Genomic DNA, 19561 nt, shown 5'->3' with positions numbered 1-19561 from the left:
CTGTAATGAACCAATAAAAATGTGGAAAGAAACAAAGACAATTAAAATATAGTAAATGAAAAAAATAATTACTGTGGCAAAGTAACACAGCACTTCATTTTTAACATTGCCTTATATTATCTTCTTTCTAAACAAAAATCAATACTTTGTCCTACAGAAAACAGAAGAAAATAAAGGACTATAACTTTACAATGTATGATAATACCATAAAGCAAGAATAAGCAACTTATTATTATACATTATCAGTTATTTTAAAAAAAACCCAGAAAACACACACACACACACACACACACACACACACACACACACACACACCTAACAAACTATCCAGAAGTCATGTAAAGACCCTTACTTGAAGCTGAAGAGTATGTCGAAGAATTGTTTCTTCTAAGGCATGGATCCACTTCTCTCGCTCATCAGCATCACGAGCTAGAATAAGAGATAATAAAAAATCAAAATTTTTGGGGCTGGGTTGTAGCTCAGCAGTAGAGAGCTTTCCTAGCACATGTGAGACCCTGGATTTGATCCTCAGCACCACATAAAAAAATAAAATTAAAATTAAAACTATAATTTCTACACTGTATCTCCATATTTGAAAGCAAACTTTTAAGACCATAATGCTAATAGAGGTGTTTAATTGTGCTACTCCCCTAACAGTGTTACCTTGATCTGTCTTATCTGAGTTTATAATATCTAATAGATCTAATATTTAAGCAGAAATGCAGTCTACTTGCAAAAAATATAACAAAGAGAAAACTGTGTTTAATAGATAGGTTACATAGATCAGACCAACCTTCCCACTGAGAACTAGAAAAACTATACTGACAATACTTAAAAAAAAAAACAAAAAACTGATTCCCACAAACAGATGAATGGATTTTTAAAATGTGGTCCATATGCACAATGAAATCCTGAAATCCTACATTTGCAACAATACAGATGGAACTAGAGATCATTATGTTAAGTAAGTCAGGCACAGAAAGACAAGTACCACATGATCTCACTCACATATGAAATCTGAAAAAAGATAATCTCATACAAGTTGAAAATATAATAGGGTTACCAGTGGCTGAGAAAAATAAGGGATGAAAGGGTTGGGAAAAGGTTAATCAATAGATACTAAGTTTTACTAAGATAGGAGCAAGAATTTCTGGTGTGTTTTTGTACCGCAGGGTGACTCTAGATAACAATAATATACATTTCAAAAAGGTAAAGAAAAGAATTCTAAAAGTGTTAGAAATGATAAATGCTTGAGAAGATATGCTTAACCTGTTTTAATGGTTATACAATGTAAACACATATCAAAACATTTCTTTAGTTCACTAATATGCACAATTTTTGTTTTTATGTGTCAGTCAAAAAATAATTGGATTTAAATGAAAAGGCAAAAAAATCTGGTCAAAGGCATCAGACACCAACAAGAATTATCAGGCTAAGATCTGGGAAAGGAAAGACATCTAGAAGATAAGCCTGGTACTTAGGGCCACTTTTTGCCTGGTGATATGAGAAATTTGAAGAAAAGAATCATTAGACTGGACAATGCACTTACAAGGCTCATTGTGTGTGGGCAGGAAGCATGTGAGAACAGTACTTTCTGCCTAATCTGAAACTGTCCCAAAATAGTCTATTTTTAAAAAGAAGTCTTTTCAAACTGAAAGTTGGAGGCCAGGGCCCATCTACAGCAGGAATTCTGGTAAATGGCCAATGTTTTGATTGGGATCCTCAATGGCAGTGCCTTGAAATTAAGGGTAAAGCAAAACAACTGCTTGGTCATCAGGAGGGACTAGAAAAATCTTGTTGCCTGAATAGACTAAAATGACTCCCAGATTGTTAGTGACTCCAGGCACCTATTTAGTTAGCAAAAGCAAATTAAAATATTTTCTGTAAGATCTCAGATGAATTATATTTCTATAGATAATTTTTCAAATAAAATATCTACCACAGGATCTGGAATTGTGGCTCAGTGGTAGAGCACTCGCCTCACATGTGCAAGGCCCTGTGTTCGATCTTCAGCACTACATAAAAATAAATGAATAAAATAAATGTACTGTGTCCAACTACAACTAAAAAAATAAATATTTAAAAAAAACATCAACAGAAGCTCCAGGTTATTTTATAAATGACAAAAATGGGCTGGGGTTGTAGCTCAGTAGTAGAGCGCTTGCTGCATGTGTGAAGAAGCCCTGGGTTTTCCTCAGCACCGGATAAAAATGATAAATAAAATACTGGTATTGTGTCCATCTACAACTAATAATACTTAAAAAATAAGTAAATGACAAAAATGTTTTGTTTCTCATTTAGATCTTTAAAATAACCAAATATAAATTCTAAATTAAAAATACAATAATCATGGGCGGTGGCTGTAGCTCAATGGCAGAGTGCATGCCTAGCATGTGTGAGACACTGGGTTCGATCCTCAGCACTGCATACCAATAAAATAAATGCATGCTGTCCATACACAACTACAAAAAATACAATAATCAAAATTAAGAACTCAATGGATTATTTTAACATCAAATACAATTCAAGAAATAGAGAACCAGAAGAGAGACTACAAGAAACTTATTGAAACAACAGACAGTGAATCAAAGGGATAGAAAACACAGAAGAAAGGGTAAAAGCAACACAGAGGGTAAGTTACTATAACACGCATGTGACTGAAATACCAGAAGCAGACAAAAGAGAGGAAAGAACAGAAGTACCATTTGGCTGAGAATTTTCCAAAACTTATGAAAAACATTAAGCCACAGATTTCAGAAGTCCTAGAAACCCCAGATAGGTTATTCACTGTCACACTTTTTGTAATTACAAAATACTGAAAAATACTCTAAATACCCACACAGAGTATGCATTTAATAAACTTTGGAGTATTATGCAGGTTAAAAAAAAAAGAATAGGGAAGATTCCATTAGAATAATTTGGAGTGATTTCCAGATACAATACTAAATGAAAAAAATCAAAGTGTGCAGCTTTAGTGTAAAAAATAAGGATACTAAAGAAAATACACATGTGTCTGCTTGTTCCTATAAAAGAAATACAAGAGTAAACAAGAAATTAGGCTGGATGTGGTAGTGCATGCCTGTAATCCCAGCAATTTGGGATTACAAATCCCAAAGACAGAAGGTTCTGAGACAGAAGGATTCTGAGACAGAAGGAACCAAGTTCAAGGCCAACCTCAACAATTTAGTGAGGTCATAAGCAGCCCTCAGATAAAGCTCCTGGGTTCAATCCCCACTGTGTATGGGTGTGTGGCGGGGGAGAGAAAAGAAATTGATTACATACAAGTCATTAGCAAGAAAGGATAGAAAACCAGAGATAATAGATACAGGAGAGCAGGGTTAAGGAAGGAGAAACACTTTTCTGAATATATCTTTTGGTATATGTTCAAACTCTTAGAATCAGTAAGGTTTCACATACCCTCCCACAAATTAATTGATGAAAACCAACCAGGAAGGTAAGAAGAGATGAAGAATAGAATGCAAAAACTAAAAAATTTACCTAAAAAATTAACCTAAAAATACAAATGAGTAAGACAACCACTCTGAAAGGTGTAAAGAAGAAAATATTAATATTATGAACTAAATATCTAATAACAGCCTAACCCTAATTGGATGGTATTAGGAGATGGGGACTTTGGGAGGTATTTAGGTTATGAGGGTAGCACTCTCTTGAATGATATTACGGACCCCAGAAAGCTCACACTCTTTCCACAATATGCACACAAGGGGAAATCGATTATCTGCAACTTGGAAGAGAGCCTTCACCAAAACCTAGCACACTGGCACCCCTATCTCAAACTTCCCAGCCTCCAGACTGAAAGAAATAAATATCTGCTATTTTAAGCTATGCAACCTATGATAATTTGTTATGTAGCAGCTAATGATAACTAAGACATGAAGTAGTTCTGAAAAACAGTATCTTGACTAGATATTGGAAGACTAAGGAATTGGAGCAAGGCTAGATGTGGTGGTGCACACCTGTAATTCCAATGATGTGGGAAGGTTAATCAGGAGGATCATCAAGTTTAGAGCCAGCCTCAACAACTTAGGGAGACCCTATCTCAAAATAAAAAATTAAAAGGACTCAGACTGAAATTCAGTTGTAAAGTGACTCTAGGTTCAATTCATAGTGCCAAAAAAAAAATTTTTTTTGAGTAAGAAAACAAAACAAAAAACAAATCCAGATAGCACTGAATATAGCAAAACAAATCCAGATAGCATAGAATATAGCAAATATACATGAGACCAATACTCATAAAAAACTGAATATAGAAATGGGGAGAAGGGATATCTTTTCTTTCAAAGGAATTACAATTAATAAGGGAGAAAGAATGAGAGAAATTAAAAAATCACCACTAGACCAACATCACTGTAATAATTACTGCAGGCAAGGCCTACTAATGGCTAAAAGCAGTGGGAAAAGTTGGAGGTGGAAAGTTTGATGAAATTAGCATAGTTTCCAAGTATTTCTTTCAGGTATTACCAAATACAAAAGAAAAAGTAGTAATTTTACAATGGAGAAATCTGACAGACATCACTTTAATTGAATCATCAAAGTTAACATCACCAGAGCTGAGGGTATAGCTCAGTGGTACAGCACTTGACTAGCATGCATAAGGCCCAGGTTTCAATCCCCAGTACCACAAAAAAAAAAAAAGAAAAAGAAAAAGAAACCATTACCCCCCCAAACACAAAGTTAACATTACCAGTGATACGACTGGTTAACATCACATACTCCCTCTCCCAGTCTGAGAAGAAAATATTATTTCTATTGTATTCTTGCAAAAATACATCATCTCAATCTCATCATGAGAAAATATCTGGTAAACCAAAAATGAAAAACATTCTACAAAATACTTGACCAACATTCATCTAACATGACAAGGTCATAAAAGGTAAGAAAAAATTAAGGAACTGTCACAACTAAATGATTTTGTGGGACAGTAAGTCAAATCTTAAAACAGAAAGGGGGCGTTAAAAAATCTATATAATTTAGTTAAAAGCATTATATCAAATGGATCAAAGGTCTAGTTCAGGATGTCAGAGTCTGAGCAGGATGAAGACAAAGCATATCTCAACAAGCAAAGGGAAGATCAAGCATGGAACATCAGAGCCCAAAGCAAAATGAAGATGGGCTCTACATGGCTAAGTCCAACATGGGAAGTCAGAGCCCAAGAAAAGTAAAGGGGGTATCCACATTGTGGGGAACAAGGTCAGCCTGACAAAGGTTGCCAAGGTCAAGGAGAGGAAGGGTGGCATTCCAAAGAGAAGCAGATGATTAAAAAAAAATGACATACTGAAGGACTGATCAAATAAATATAAATAACAAGGAAAAAGCATTTCTCATTTTAAAAAATGGAGTTACAAATATGGTAAGAAGGAAAAATCAGAACAACTTCCATGGTGTTAGACTAGAATTGGAAGTATCAGTATAACTTCATTGTTTTCAATATGGGTGTGGAGGTACATTACCATACTCAAACGTATGGAAGTAACATTCATATTTCTTAGCTCCCAAAGAAAGGGCTGGGAGCTGTGACACCTAGCAACAGGTTTTCATTTCTAAATTTCTCTACTAAAAGGAATTAGTGTGCTTCTTAGAAAAGTGGTTTGATTCCAAAATTAGAATAGGGATGGTACAAAGCCTGAAATATCTTTTGGTGCCAGAAAGTATGGATATATTTAGAGATTTATGTTAAGAACATGTCAAAAGGATAGAGATCAGCTTACATGGGACACTACTGGTCAAACTGAGAACTGAGCATCAAAATAAATAATAATGTTAGCAAGTTATAATCCACTGAGAAAAACAGAAAACCAGGAGTTACTATCAAATACACAAATTGGAAGTTTGATAAGAAATGGTAACTTTAAAATATTTCCCCACAGGGGCTGGGATTGTGGCTAAGCGGTGGAGCGCTCACCTAGCACGGGCAGGACCCAGGTGTGGAGGGCTCGCCTAGCACCGGTGGGACCCAGGTTCGATCCTCAGCACCTCATAAAAATAAAGGCATTGTGTTGTGCCCATCTACACCTAAAAATAAATATTTTTTTAAAATTTCCCCACAAAATATTCATAAAGCAGGGAAAAATATAAAACTTTCAAAGACAAGTCTAGCAGATATCACCTTAATCAAATGTTCAGAACATCATCATAAATCACCAATAGAACAAACTCAAATCCTATGATAAGAATACACTAACATTTTTGCGATTCTTACAAAGATGTGTGATCTGAATATAATTGTGAAGAAGCATCAGGGGAAAAAAAAACAATAATTGGAGACAAAATAACTGGCCTATAATCTTTAAAAGTGTCAAGGTTTTTGCCAGGCATGATGGCACACACCTGTGATTCCAGCTATTCAGGAGGCTGAAGCAGGAGGATCACAAGTTCAAGGCCTGCTGGGGCAATTTAGTGAGACCCTTCCTGTCTCAAAATAAAAAGAGGGGCTGGGGTTGCAGCTCAGTGGTAGAGTGTTGCCTAGCACTAATATGAGGTACTGGGTTCGATCTTCAGCACCACATAAAAATAAATAAATAAAAGTATTTACATTTACAATTAAAAATATTTTTTAAAAATAACAAAAAATTTAAAAGGGCTGGAGATGTAGCTCAGAGGTAAAAGGCTCCTTGGGTTCCATCTCTAATATCACCCCCCCACACACACACACACAAAGAAAGGAAAAGGAAAAAAAGTGTGAAGGTTTACATAAAATTCAAGGACAGACTGAGGAACTGCTCCAAGCTGAAAGTAATTGAGACAAAACTACTAAATGTAACATGTGATTCTAAATTAGATTCTTTTGCTTATAAAGGACATTATTAGAACAACTGGTGAAACTTGAATGGAGTCTAAGGATTAGGTGGTATTAATGCATCAGTGTTGGGCTGGGGTTGTGGCTCAGTGGTAGAGTGCTTGCCTGGCATGTATGAGGCACTGGGTTGGATTCTCAGCACCACATATAAATAAATTAATTAAATGCATCTGTGTTGATTTCCTCATGCTAACACTCCAATGTTAATAGCTATGTTCAGCATGTACGAAAAATTCCCTTGCTTGCAGGAAATAATGATAAAGCATTCATTTAAAAAAGGTTCTTTGTACAGTAAAACAGTAGGTAAAATACTTGCATATTCAGGATTTTAAAATCTTAGCTCTTTTATTACTTTTATAGTCACATTTTCTAAATTATGTATGACTGAGTAAGAACCTGAGAGAATTTTAAAAATTTCACTCTTCCTATGTAATTCATACAAGCCAAACCACATGAAATAGATTTAAACTCTTTTTTTTAATAATTTTTTTTTTTTTAAGAAAGAGTGAGAGAGTGAGAGAGAGGGAGAGGGAGAGAGAATTTTAATATCTATTTTTTAGTATTTGGCGGACACAACATCTTTGTCTGTATGTGGTGCTGAGGATCGAAACCAGGCCGCACGCATGCCAGGCGAGCATGCTACCGCTTGAGCCACATCCCCAGCCCCGAGATTTAAACTCTTAAACCTTATTGTTGCTGAAACACTACTTAGGAATCTATCCTCCTTAAGTCATATTTCCTTCTCCTTCAAGACATGAAACAATTATAAATAAATTACCATCTATTTGCCAAAGGAAGTGGTTATTTGCATGTTCTGCAATTGAAGTAAAAAGTAGAATTAACCTCTATAATCAGGAAGACCTTTTTTTCCCACTTAGCATAAAATGAAAACATTACACACACACACACACAAACATGTTTACAGGATTAACTCCTGAGTCACTGCTGAAATAACTACTGAGCCCTCGAATGCATAAGGTACTATGTATGGAACATGAACAAGGATAAAACAATCCATGATCTCAAGTAACTTACAGTCTGCTGGAAAATACAATCACTTTCCAGGTAGCACATTGTTTAGCCTCTAATATCTTTGCTTATTAGAATTGTATTCATTCTTCTGGGATATAGGAAAATGTCACCTTCTCCACCTATGTTGCTCATGATAAAAGAATCTTTTCTTTCTTAATCTCAAATATTCTATCACTCAAGATACTATATAAATACACATGCACTGTCTTCAGCCTTAGGGACAATTTTGAGCAACTGTTATAGTTCTAGATCAGCAATAAAAATACATTTCTAGTCTTACTTCTCAATATACTTTTTAAAATATGGAATGCTTCACAAATTTGTGTGTCATCCTTTCACAGGGGCCATGCTAATCTTCTCTATCTCATTACAATTTAAGTACATGTACTGCCCAAGTAAGCACTTTCCCAATATTCTCTTGCATGAACCATGATGTTTCAGTTACACGGCGCTTACTGCTCACATGAATCATAATTCCCAGCTTTTGCTCAAATTGTTTCCACAGATGAAATGCTTGAGCCCAACTCTGCAAATAATAAAAGCTAAATCTATGAGCACTGACAATGTTTATTGTCAATTATAAACTTCAAGCTTTTAGATAAACAATAGAATTTTGGAAGACATGTATTTATCAACCACCATGACCTTGACAGATTCTGAAAGTTTGAAGCAATATCAACAAATATGACTTTTTATGCCATAAAACAATATATGTCAAATATTTATGTCAGATCTATATAACTCAGTGAAAAAACAGTATTCCTAAATGATCAATGCATGTTACAAAATCATATAGAGGGTGAATGAGCTGTTCAAATTGCTAAACCAAAGGATTTGAATAAGTATTTTCATATATCAATTTCATTTGTAGTTTCAGCTTCTACACTGCAATTAATGTTTAAAAAACTATCACTTGAGTTTTGGTGAAGTACCAAAGAAGAATATTCACAATTCTCTTAAGAGACTAGTAAAGCATTACTTCCTTTTCTAACTACATACCTATATGAGGCTATATTTTCATGTACTTCAATCAAAACAACATATAACAGATTAAATATAGAAACAGATATGAGAATCCAGATATCTTCTGCTAAGCCTGACATTAAACAGAACTGAAAAAAATTAATATGTCACTCTTCTCATTATCTTGTAGAGGGGAGTAGGGAAATGGTTATTTTATCACAGACTATTATTACTACTTTTAAATAAATAAGTTTAAAATTCCTATTTTGATTTCTGAACTGGTGAACATTAACAGATATCTATAACACAAGCTCTTTGGAGTCCTCATATGATATTTAAAAATGTACAGGATGCTCAGACCTTCAACAAGTTTTAGAACTACATATATGTATATATGTAACATTCTACTTATTGATTGCCTCCTCCACTAGATTGTAAGATCTTAGAATACAGAATTTTGTCAGTTTATTTATTGCTGCATTTCTAGTGCCTACCACATTGTCTTGCAAATTTTATAGTGCTTTACTCATTAAGTATGTGTAGCAGTACATGATGGATGCTGGATGGATGCTAAATAAAAACACTCCACTTAGATAATTAGGTGGTTTAAAAAAGTGCAACTGATTATAATTTGGAACAAGTTTGGACATGCTGAGTAATCAGAAGCTAATTTTTTAAAGTAATAAAGTGTGGGAAAAATGATCAATTTACATCACCAAGTATAAAGCAATCTAAGCAAGATTTGAAATCTAGAAGGCTTATAAAAGTCATGGTTTAAGCCTGGCACAGTGGCGCATTCCTGTAATCCCAGTGCCCGGGAGGCTGAGGCAGGAAAATCGAGAGTTCAAAGCCAGCCTCAGAAACTTAGGGAGACACAAAGCAACTCAGTGAGACCCTGTCTCTAAATAAAATACAAAAAAGGGCTGGAGATGTGGCTCAGTGATTAAGTGCCCGAGTTCAATCCTCAGTACAAAAATAAAAAAAAAAAAAAAAAAAACCTCATGGTTTAAATAAACTGCTTATCACAGAGGTGAGATCAGATTAGAAAATGAAAGGGCTGTGTGCTTTATTAGACTTTATACATGCTTTTATTGAAGTATCTGTAACACCATAACATGCTAGTTTGTTTAATGATTTTTCCCCTTCCCCTGCTTAGCTGTGTACTCCCTAAGATCTAGGATGGAATCTGATCCACACTTTCTTAATTTCAAAGCTTAACATTTTCTAAGCAACTAACTAGTACTCTAACTACAGGTCAGATGATAATTTGTCATCTTCACAAATGATACATTTATACTAAAGTTCAGTCCCTAACCTAGCATTAAAACTTCCCATTAATCTGCCCTTTTTCTACATTGTACTTATCCCTTCTAAATTATGTATTTACTCATGTTTATTAGTTGTTTTCTGCCTCCTTACAGTGGAATGCAAACTTCATAAAGGCAGGATCTTTATTTGTTCTGTTTATTATTGTATCCCACACCCCTAAAATCATGCCAGGCACCTGCCCAATAAACACTTGAATGAGAAATGATGATCTACTGATTTCATTAGTCAATGTAGAGTTCCTTTTATATATTTGGAGTCTAAAAAAAGGTTTGATTTCCTAAGAAATTATTATTTTTGTTTAATATCCTACTAAAGTTGCCATAATTGGCTCCTTTATAGATTTATTAATAGTTGTAGCTAGCATCTCTAAAACTGTCAAATAAAACATGCAAATATTTACAAAAGAGATTCTCCCCCACAACTTCTGCTTTGACTAGCTGAGTCAATACTGTGACAAAGTCAGCAATTTATTGTGCAACTCAACACTGATTCAGTCAAAGAAAATAATAAAAACCATATGTAAATTAATGGGTTCTTTTCAATTTATTCTACAATCACATGCTTCTAAGTCAAATTATTCCTATCAATGAAAATCCTTGGCATAAAGATATGTAAGTACACAGTAATAATTTTAGTCCCTATAAATATTTTCTAACTACTTTAACTCCAGGTTTTAGTGAAAGCTTGATTTTAAAGGTCACTATCCTTAATCTTGAACTTTTGGGGGGAAAGCAGGATTTTATTTAAGAAAAGAACTTAAATAACTTAGTAAAAAAAGAACTGTTCTGCTTTTGGCAGAAGGAAAGGGAAAAAAGGAAATTTAAAAGATACAGAAAGTATGAAGGTCAGAAATGATAAAGACCTGGGCCATGTAATTGACTTAGGGAAATAGGGAAATCACAGATGGATACTGTGGCTCATCAGATATACAGGGACTATAGAGAAAGAGAAGTCCTCAAATGTGATTAACTTTAAGGGGAAATGTAAATGCTGTTCCACATCACAAAGAACATAGAAAGAAAAACAAGTTGAAAAGCAGTAAGCCACCAAAAATTTTACTTTTGAGTCTGAAAAATCTCTGATTCAATTAATTCTGAAATTTAATAAACCTAACCTCTTTGTGAATTTTATTATCATAAATTTTACTGAATTTGTTAATTAACCAGAAGTACTCAAATATACACTATTAGAAAATATTATCTTCTCAGGAAAAGTGAAAAAAAATCATTAATGTATTCTGGAGAAGGAAGAGAGAGAGAGAGAAGGAATGAATGAATTTTGAGAAGTTAAAGCAAGTCTCAGTTTATGAAAAGAAATACAGACCTTCAAAAGTATTTTCCATAAATAAATAAATTATTTTTTTTAAAAAAGAGTATTTTCCATTGACGACCAAAGTTAAGGGTTGTTCAAAAAATAAAAATGATGTTATACAATCACAACTTGAGTTAAATCAACAAAAGGAAAGAGAAGGAAAAATATTAATACTTGTCAGAAAATTCAGGGAGGAAACTATCACAAGGCAAATAAAATATATCTGTAAGAAAAGCGCGTTTCCTATCTGATTCTTTGTTTGCTTCTGGGATAAACAAAGCCAAAATAGACATGGCCTAAAACAGGGATAGAAAAGAAGTTACAATAATTGATTTATGTTACTCTAAATAAGATGCTTAGAGATGTCTAAAAATTAATGTTGTTCCTTACACACTGTGGATAAAGAAGCCCTTTAGACTTAAAAGTATGCAAATATTTCTTCAGGGTATAAAGTAGAGTGAAGGCATTTCTGCATTATCATCTTATAACATTCCTAATGAACCACCTTTTAAAGGTTTCACTCTTTGCCCTCATAGTTTCTCCAGACAATTCTGCTTGGGGACAGAGAGCTGGCAGTAAGCTACTTCCTTCCTTCTCTATATTTAGCTATAAGATGTTAACATAATATCTTTGCCTTTCTTTCAGAAAGCAAATACTCTCAGACCAAGACTGCAGTGTGAGCTCAGACAACCCCAATACATTCCACACACTTTAACCCTGCCTTGTAAGGCATAATCTAGATACAGCAAAATTGGTTCAGTCCTCCTTATAATTTAGGATTTGTATTTATGATTTAGTATAATTTGTACTAAATCACTATGCTTAAAGCAATACCGGTTATTTCACACTGTACATTTATTCTTCCTAGGAAGGCAGGACTTTCTCTACAAAGAAGGAACAAAAATAAGAAGATATAATGGTTTAGTTTCCTCAACAACCTGAAAAATAATCCCTCAGTTAACATAGAAAATTGTACAGTCAGAAAAGGAATAAAATTAAACAGGATACAGGTAAATGTTTGACTCCTTTAATCCATACAGGAAGCATTCCCAGGCCTTTTTCTGGCCAGGCTTCTAAGCCTCCTACATAATCAAAAATAGATCTGCTCATTCATGTCTCATGCCACAGTTCACTACCATCTCTTCCAACCAATGTCTGAGTTCTCTTGCCTCAAAGAGGTGTGACTTCCCATGGCAAACCTCAACTTGGATAGACACTGAGCAAAGGAGAAACTTGGACAACCAAAACAACCTGATATCATGAAAACACTGAGATTCTACTGGAATAAGAAGCATGTTATTCTGTTTAAATGGAGAGAGAACAATGAAGCAAAAGCTGCAATGAAGGCTAAGGTATAATAAATGATAAGTCAGTGTGGGCTGAGGTAACAAGAAAGGAAAGGCATGGATAAGCAGCACTGTAGAAAGAAAACAGTAAAATGACTACCTCATAAGCACATGTGAGGTACCTACAAGGATTATGGTGCCCAGCACAACATTAACTGCATCATTAGTGTCTGATTCCTACCCATGGCACCTCCTTCTTTTATTATCAGAGGTTCACTTAGAAAGTGTATTATAATCACCTTTTTAAAAAAAATTCTAATCAGCTTCTCCAAAAATAAATAGTCTCACTGACACTCTTCCTTGCTTCACCTAAATCACCCATATGGAAGGGGATCACCTCAACTTTCTTTTATATAATCCCAATTCCTCCCACAAGGCAATCACCCAAAGTAGATGTCCTCATTAAAGCCAGCAATCTAGCAAAAAGGGAGTTATCATTAATTTGAATTTGATTTTTCCCTCAGAGTATTAGTCAAAACTGTTTTAGGGTTCTCTAAAGTGAATATTAAGAAAATACGATGCTAGGGGCTGGAGTTGTGTCTCAGCGGTAGAATGCTCACTTAGCACATGCAAGGCGTTGGGTTCGATCCTCAACACCACATAAAAATAAATAAATAAAATAAAGGTCTTGTCTACCTACAACAAAAAAAAATTTAAAAAAAATAAAATACGATGCTAAAACACAACTTTATTTCATATGTTGAACTGACGTTAGGTGAGGAGTACAATTGATAAAAGCATCCTGATTATGGGAATGAACATTCATAAACTGCATGTCCAAGAAAGAATGAAAAGGTTAAAAGACAAAGACAACCTTGGCAGAGCTAAGTATTTCTTTGGAGAGTTCAGCAGTTAGTTGGCAGTTTAAAATAAAAAATAAGGTCAGTGTAGTCCAGGCATTATCAGAATTACTAGAGCTTTAACACTCAGGATTATTTAATGAGGGGATCCAAGAACTACCTAATATTTTGTGCAACCAGGAAGCCTCCTCTGGAACAATGCCTTTCAAATTGTAAAGTTCTTAAGATTGGAACTTTGCTCATTCCATTATTCTCAGAATCTAGCCTGGCGCCCAGTATTACAATAAGCACTCAAGTATTTGATTTAAAAATAAATGAGCTAAAGGAATGAATGGCTGAAATAAAGAAAATACTGGTATTTTCTATCAGTGTCTAGGCACTACCAAGGGGCAGGACTGCAGGCCCTCAACCCTCTTCTTCAACGATAGCAACTTTACTTTCTTCTGTCTCATCACTGCGCTTGGTTTATCATTCCCTTAAGTGAATTCCTATATTCAAGTACATTCACTTTAAAGATTAAATGTCCCTCAAGTAGTTTCATGCTCCTAAAGATTGTTGGGGTATGAGATCTTACATATACAGTACTTAACTACTCAAATTTCATAAAATGTGCACTTTTCTTGTATACTGACTCGTCACAGAAAAATTGGCATTTGGCGGTGAATGTTCTAGGGGTCGAACCCAGGCCCCCAAATATGCTAGGCTAGGACTTTACCACTGAGTTATACCCCAGTCTGATTTTTCTTATAGAAACAAAGGGACATTTTGTGTCATCACATCTTGCAAAGCTGCCAGGATTTATAATTACAACACATCATCATCTCCATTTGAAGAGCTATGATCATACAACTATCTGAATATATTCTGCATCCTACCATATTTTTCAATTAATAAAAAAACAAAAAAATTAAAATGCCAATAGGAATGACAAAAAAGAGATGTTTTATAAACATAATGGAGAAATCATTAGGCATGCTGAAAACAAAATCTTCATCAATGAGATACTTTAGAATCTGTCTGATTAAACTTGAGGTGATTGCCCAAATGTTCATTTTTGAAGGTTAAGGGATAAAATCTATGAGTAATATTATATCTAAAAGGCAAGGTAAAGAACTTTATAATATAAGAACTTTATAATATATGGCAAGAATATAGCCTCCTATAACCATTCAAGTCACTGTTCAACATAGTTGACTTTAATCCACATTTTCAGACACACATTATACACAAAAGTAGTTTTTCATTATGCATCTTCATTTACTCTTCAAACTGTGAATGTGTGTTCCAAACTGAAAAAAGATAACGATATATTTCAGCAATTTCTCAGATAACAGGATAATTACCTTTCCAAAGGATATAAGAAAAAAGAGAAACACTCTAACAATAATGAAAACAACCAGGAAATGAGTAAGTCACCAAATAAGAAATTAACATACTGAAATATATTTTGGTGAGGGGGTGGAGGACCCTGAGTTGATATACTTTTAAAAATTGTAATACTAAGTGCTGATGAGGGATATGATAAAGCAGAAAGGAGTATAAATCAACATAAATCATCTTAAAAGTAATTGAGAAGCCAGGACAGTAGCAAAGGCCTGAAACCCCAGCTGAGAAGCTCAGGCAAGAGATCCCAAGTTTGAGACCAGCCAGGGCAATGCTGAAATATCTTGTTTCAAAAAAAAATTTTTTAAAGGGCTGTGACATAGCTCAGTGGTAGAGCACATGCTAGCAGCTCCAGGCCCTGCATTCAATTTCTAATACCACCCACCCACCCACACACACACACACACACACACACACACACACACACAAATACACTCACACAAAAAAAACTGAATATTGTTTCAGAAATACTAAAAATACCTATATCTTTTATTCTGACAAATTCTTTAATGAATATTCATCCTAAACAAAACAGACATTTGGTTAAAGACCTATGTACAAAGATATTCAACATGGAATTATTTAAAATAGAGAAAAACTTGTACAACACTAATCAGTGGCTAAATATGATTATTCACATAGTAGAATATTATATAACATTGAAAATCATGTTTTTTAGAATATTTACTATAGTGGGTATATGGTCACAATATAATATTTAAAATTGGAAAGCTAGATAACTTTATTTACATGGAATGACTTACTCTTATAAAATCATACAAATAAACAACTAAAGAATTAGAAAGAAATATACAAGCATGTTAGTAACAATTATCTTCAGGTGGCAGGACCAGGAGTGATTATTAGTATCATCTTTATACTATTCTATATTTTCCCAGAATAAATATACTGCATCCATGTATAACAAAAAAATATTTAAAATAATACATATATAAATTACTAATAAAAATAAAACATCCTCTCTAATCCTATCTACTCACTAAGCCAAGCAATCCATAATTAAACCTGAGAAGATTATAATTTCAAATACTTAGGGAAGACCTTGAGCAGAGCAAATTAAGAAGAAAGGCATGGGCTGGAGTCATAGCTCAGTGGTAGAGTGCTTGCCCAGCATGTGTGAGGCACTGGGTTCAATCCTCAGCACCACATAAAATAAATAAATAAAATAAAGGTATTGTGTCCATTTACAAGTAAAAAAATTTTTTTTTAAGAAAAAGGCACACCAGTTAGACCCAGCCCTCCTACAGTAATATAACAAACTCCTGATTCATGAATCTAATAGTGTTTCCCCACTTAACACCCATTGAAATAATAGCATCTAATTAGAGAATTAATTACAACTTACTTCCTTTACATGTCTATAAATGATTTTTTTGGGGGGGTAGATTATCAAAAATTTCCTCTGCAGGAAATTTTTTAAGTCAATAGTTAAAGTGAAGATAATTGCATCTGCTTGTGAGTTATAATGCTGAGATGCTTATTTTTAAAATAGAAGACATTTAAGCCCACAACTATGTTTTAGTCTAATGATTTACTGTCTATTCTTCTAAATGATTAATGATGCAGACATACCATGCTGAGCTGATTGATGTTAATGCAGTGGGAGCAGCGACATCCTAATACACTTGATCAATATAACCTTTCTAAATTAAACACTTTCCTTCACCATAACATTAACCATTGCATCATTTGTAGTAATTCTGCATTTTAATAAATAAGGAAGCTCTAACAGAGGGTTGAAAAGACTGGTTATCAGAAACACCACAGTCTTAACTTTGTACTACTAAGACTTATATAGTTCCTCAAAGTTCTTCACATTTAAGCACCTTTTTAATGTCTAAACATGCTACATTTTGTCTTAGCAAATTGCTACTCTAAAGTATGCACAAATACATTGTTAACAAATTTCATACAAGAAATTATTTTGGAGAGTATACTCCATAAAGGAAGTCCTCAGTAAGTGCCTTGAAAGCAAAGGATTATTTTATGAAGAACTAATGACATACATATCCATAATTCTCATCTTTAAAAAGTTCAGATTTTTCACATACCAGGTTTGCTGATGGCTAGATCACAGCAAGAAACAATCTAAGAAGTGAGAATGTCTCACTTCTCTTATCTATAAATTAAGAGTAATTCTATCCAATGTATAAGATTGTTAAAAAAGAAAAGTGGAATAGTATGTGAAACCTCTGACTCCTGACCCACAGTTGTCAAACTTTAATACACACCTGAATCACTAGAGACAGCCCATTCCCAGAGTTTCTGACTAAGCAATGGAGGTGGAGAGGGCAAGAACATGCATTTCTAATAAGTTCCCACATGATGTTGACCTCCTGGTCTGGAACCATACTTTGAGAACCACTGATCTAGATTGCCTTGGGCACTGATTCTGGCTCTGCCACTGAACTTCCCTGAGATTCAGTTTCTTCAACTCTAAAACTAGAAGTCATCAATCATAACTTTCCTATGTTCATATATGAATACACGTCCAGTTTAACTCCACATCATATATAACCAACCATAAGAATGGGAAGTTATACTGTATATATATATATATATATATATATATATTCAAAATACATTTCTACTATCATGTATAACTAAAAAAAGTAACTAGAAGTGAAACAATCTCAAAGTTATGGAGTTTAGTAATTTTGTAAGTGATGTATGTTGTCAGTTAAACAGTTAGTGGTTCATAATAAATATTTAGATGTAGTAGTAGTAGCTATTGTTACCACCACTGTTATTGTTACTATCTCTACTAAGTAATGGAACATGCAGAACATTAAAATCACCATATTTTAAAATTGCATTAAGTGGATTGATTTAAAATTTCTTTTTTGATAAAATGATAAGTCATTATCAGCTAGTTGACAAATCTCTAAAATAATTCTGTAACAACTAAGAGAGAATGGCTATAAAGTACAAATGTGGTGTTCAAATTCCAGTTCTGCCTTATGACTCTGTTTGTGACCAGTTTCCTTATTTATAAAATAAAAAAAATAATAGTACCTACTTCATAAAGTTGCAAGAACTGCATAGTTTAATAAAGATAAAACTAAATAGAGGGCTGACGATAAACCTCAGTGGTAGAGCGCTTGCCAAGCAAGTTTGAGACTAGGTTTGATTCCCAGCACAACAAAAAAAACTACCAGGAGCAGTGGTGCACACCTGTAAAAAAATCCCAACTGCTGGGGAGGCTGAAGCAGGAGATTGTGAGTTCAAAGCCAATCTCAGCAATAGCAAGGCACTAAGTAACTCAGTGAGACCTTGTCTTTAAATAAAATACAAATAAGGCTGAAGATGTGGCTCAGTAGTCGAGTGACCCTGAATTCAATCCCCGTTACCAAAAAACAAAAACAAAAAAAACCCTGAGAAGTACCTAGTATAAAATAAACATTCAATAAATATTCACTATCATTATCATCATTCCAATATACTATGCGGGCTGGGGCTGTAGCACGTGGCAGAGTGCTTGCCTAGCATGTGTGAGGCACTGGGTTCAATCCTTAGCACCACATAAAAATAAACAAATAAAGTAAAGGGATTCTGTCTATCTAAAACTACCAAAAAAATTTTAAAAAACTGTTATGAATCATTATATATATTAAATCATTAAATACATACAATTTTATTTGAAGGTAAAATTTAACTGAATTTTTTTTCCTCATCACTGGTATGAACTATATTATGTTAAGCTACATGAACTGCTGATGAGAGACTACTTTTGATCTACAAAAAATGTAATTTCAAATGGTTGAAACTAAGAGCTTTCATCCTACCTTCTCTGATCATCCCTCTGAGCCTGCTGGCAGTTCCATCCCAGTGTGATCCAAGGTTTAATCCCCAGCTCTCTCGTCTCACTTTGATCTCCCAGATGACTCATACTCACTACTACCATGGTTTCTACCAAAGGTTGAAAAATCCAAAGGTTTTATCTAGCCCATAGATGCACTTTGTTTGAAGGTAGGCCCATGAAGCTCACTACTACCATGGTTTCAACCAAAGGTTGAAACCAAAGTCAAAGTTTACCCATAATTTTTGACAAATAAAAAGTAGTTTTACATCTAGAGACTAAATCTGAATATTTCACATCACATCACACTGCACCTGACTGGCAAAAAAAATTCATTAAATTTACCTTCAAATAAAATGTTATAATGATTAATATCTATATACCCGAACAGGTATCAACACTATTTGTAGTTTTAGATAGACAGAATCCCTTTATTTTATTTATCTATATGTGGTGCTAGGCTTGACCCAGTGCCTCACACATGGCTAGGCAAGAACTGTACCATTGAACTACAACTCCAGCCTGAAATTGCTAATCATTATCCAGCTTCACCCTTCACTCATTTACTTACCTGCCCCACTCTTGGACATTCAAATTTTCAACTTCTAGTTCCATCTACCAGTAATAAGCTGATGATAACAAATCTCCACTTGTAGCTCAGACTCAGCTTCAATTATCATCATTTGTGTCCTCAAATATAAGAGGACCCCTCGCCACCTCTGTTCTTCTGGATTCTCTATTTCAGATGTTTACAACATCC

The 19561-nt window shown here is 34.2% G+C and overlaps 1 protein-coding gene and 1 non-coding gene across 7 annotated transcripts in view; both read right to left on the bottom strand.

Moving 5' to 3' along the window:
• Osbpl9 (oxysterol binding protein like 9) overlaps positions 1-19561 on the bottom strand; it is a 141634-nt gene that overhangs the window by 72659 nt on the left and 49414 nt on the right. For all 6 annotated transcript variants that reach the window (XM_013358926.4, XM_005326079.4, XM_005326081.5 and 3 more), the window contains one exon: positions 353-429. In XM_013358926.4, coding sequence (XP_013214380.1) covers positions 353-429 — 77 coding nt within the window. The remainder of the gene's footprint in view (positions 1-352; positions 430-19561) is intronic.
• LOC120891130 (U6 spliceosomal RNA) lies at positions 8146-8252 on the bottom strand. The gene has a single exon (XR_005735550.1). It is a non-coding gene; the product is annotated as a U6 spliceosomal RNA (small nuclear RNA).

The sequence above is a fragment of the Ictidomys tridecemlineatus genome, chromosome 11 (assembly GCF_052094955.1).
Source record: "Ictidomys tridecemlineatus isolate mIctTri1 chromosome 11, mIctTri1.hap1, whole genome shotgun sequence".
In the NCBI taxonomy this organism is placed as follows: Eukaryota; Metazoa; Chordata; class Mammalia; order Rodentia; family Sciuridae; genus Ictidomys; species Ictidomys tridecemlineatus.
This window is presented reverse-complemented; position numbering and strand designations above follow the sequence as displayed.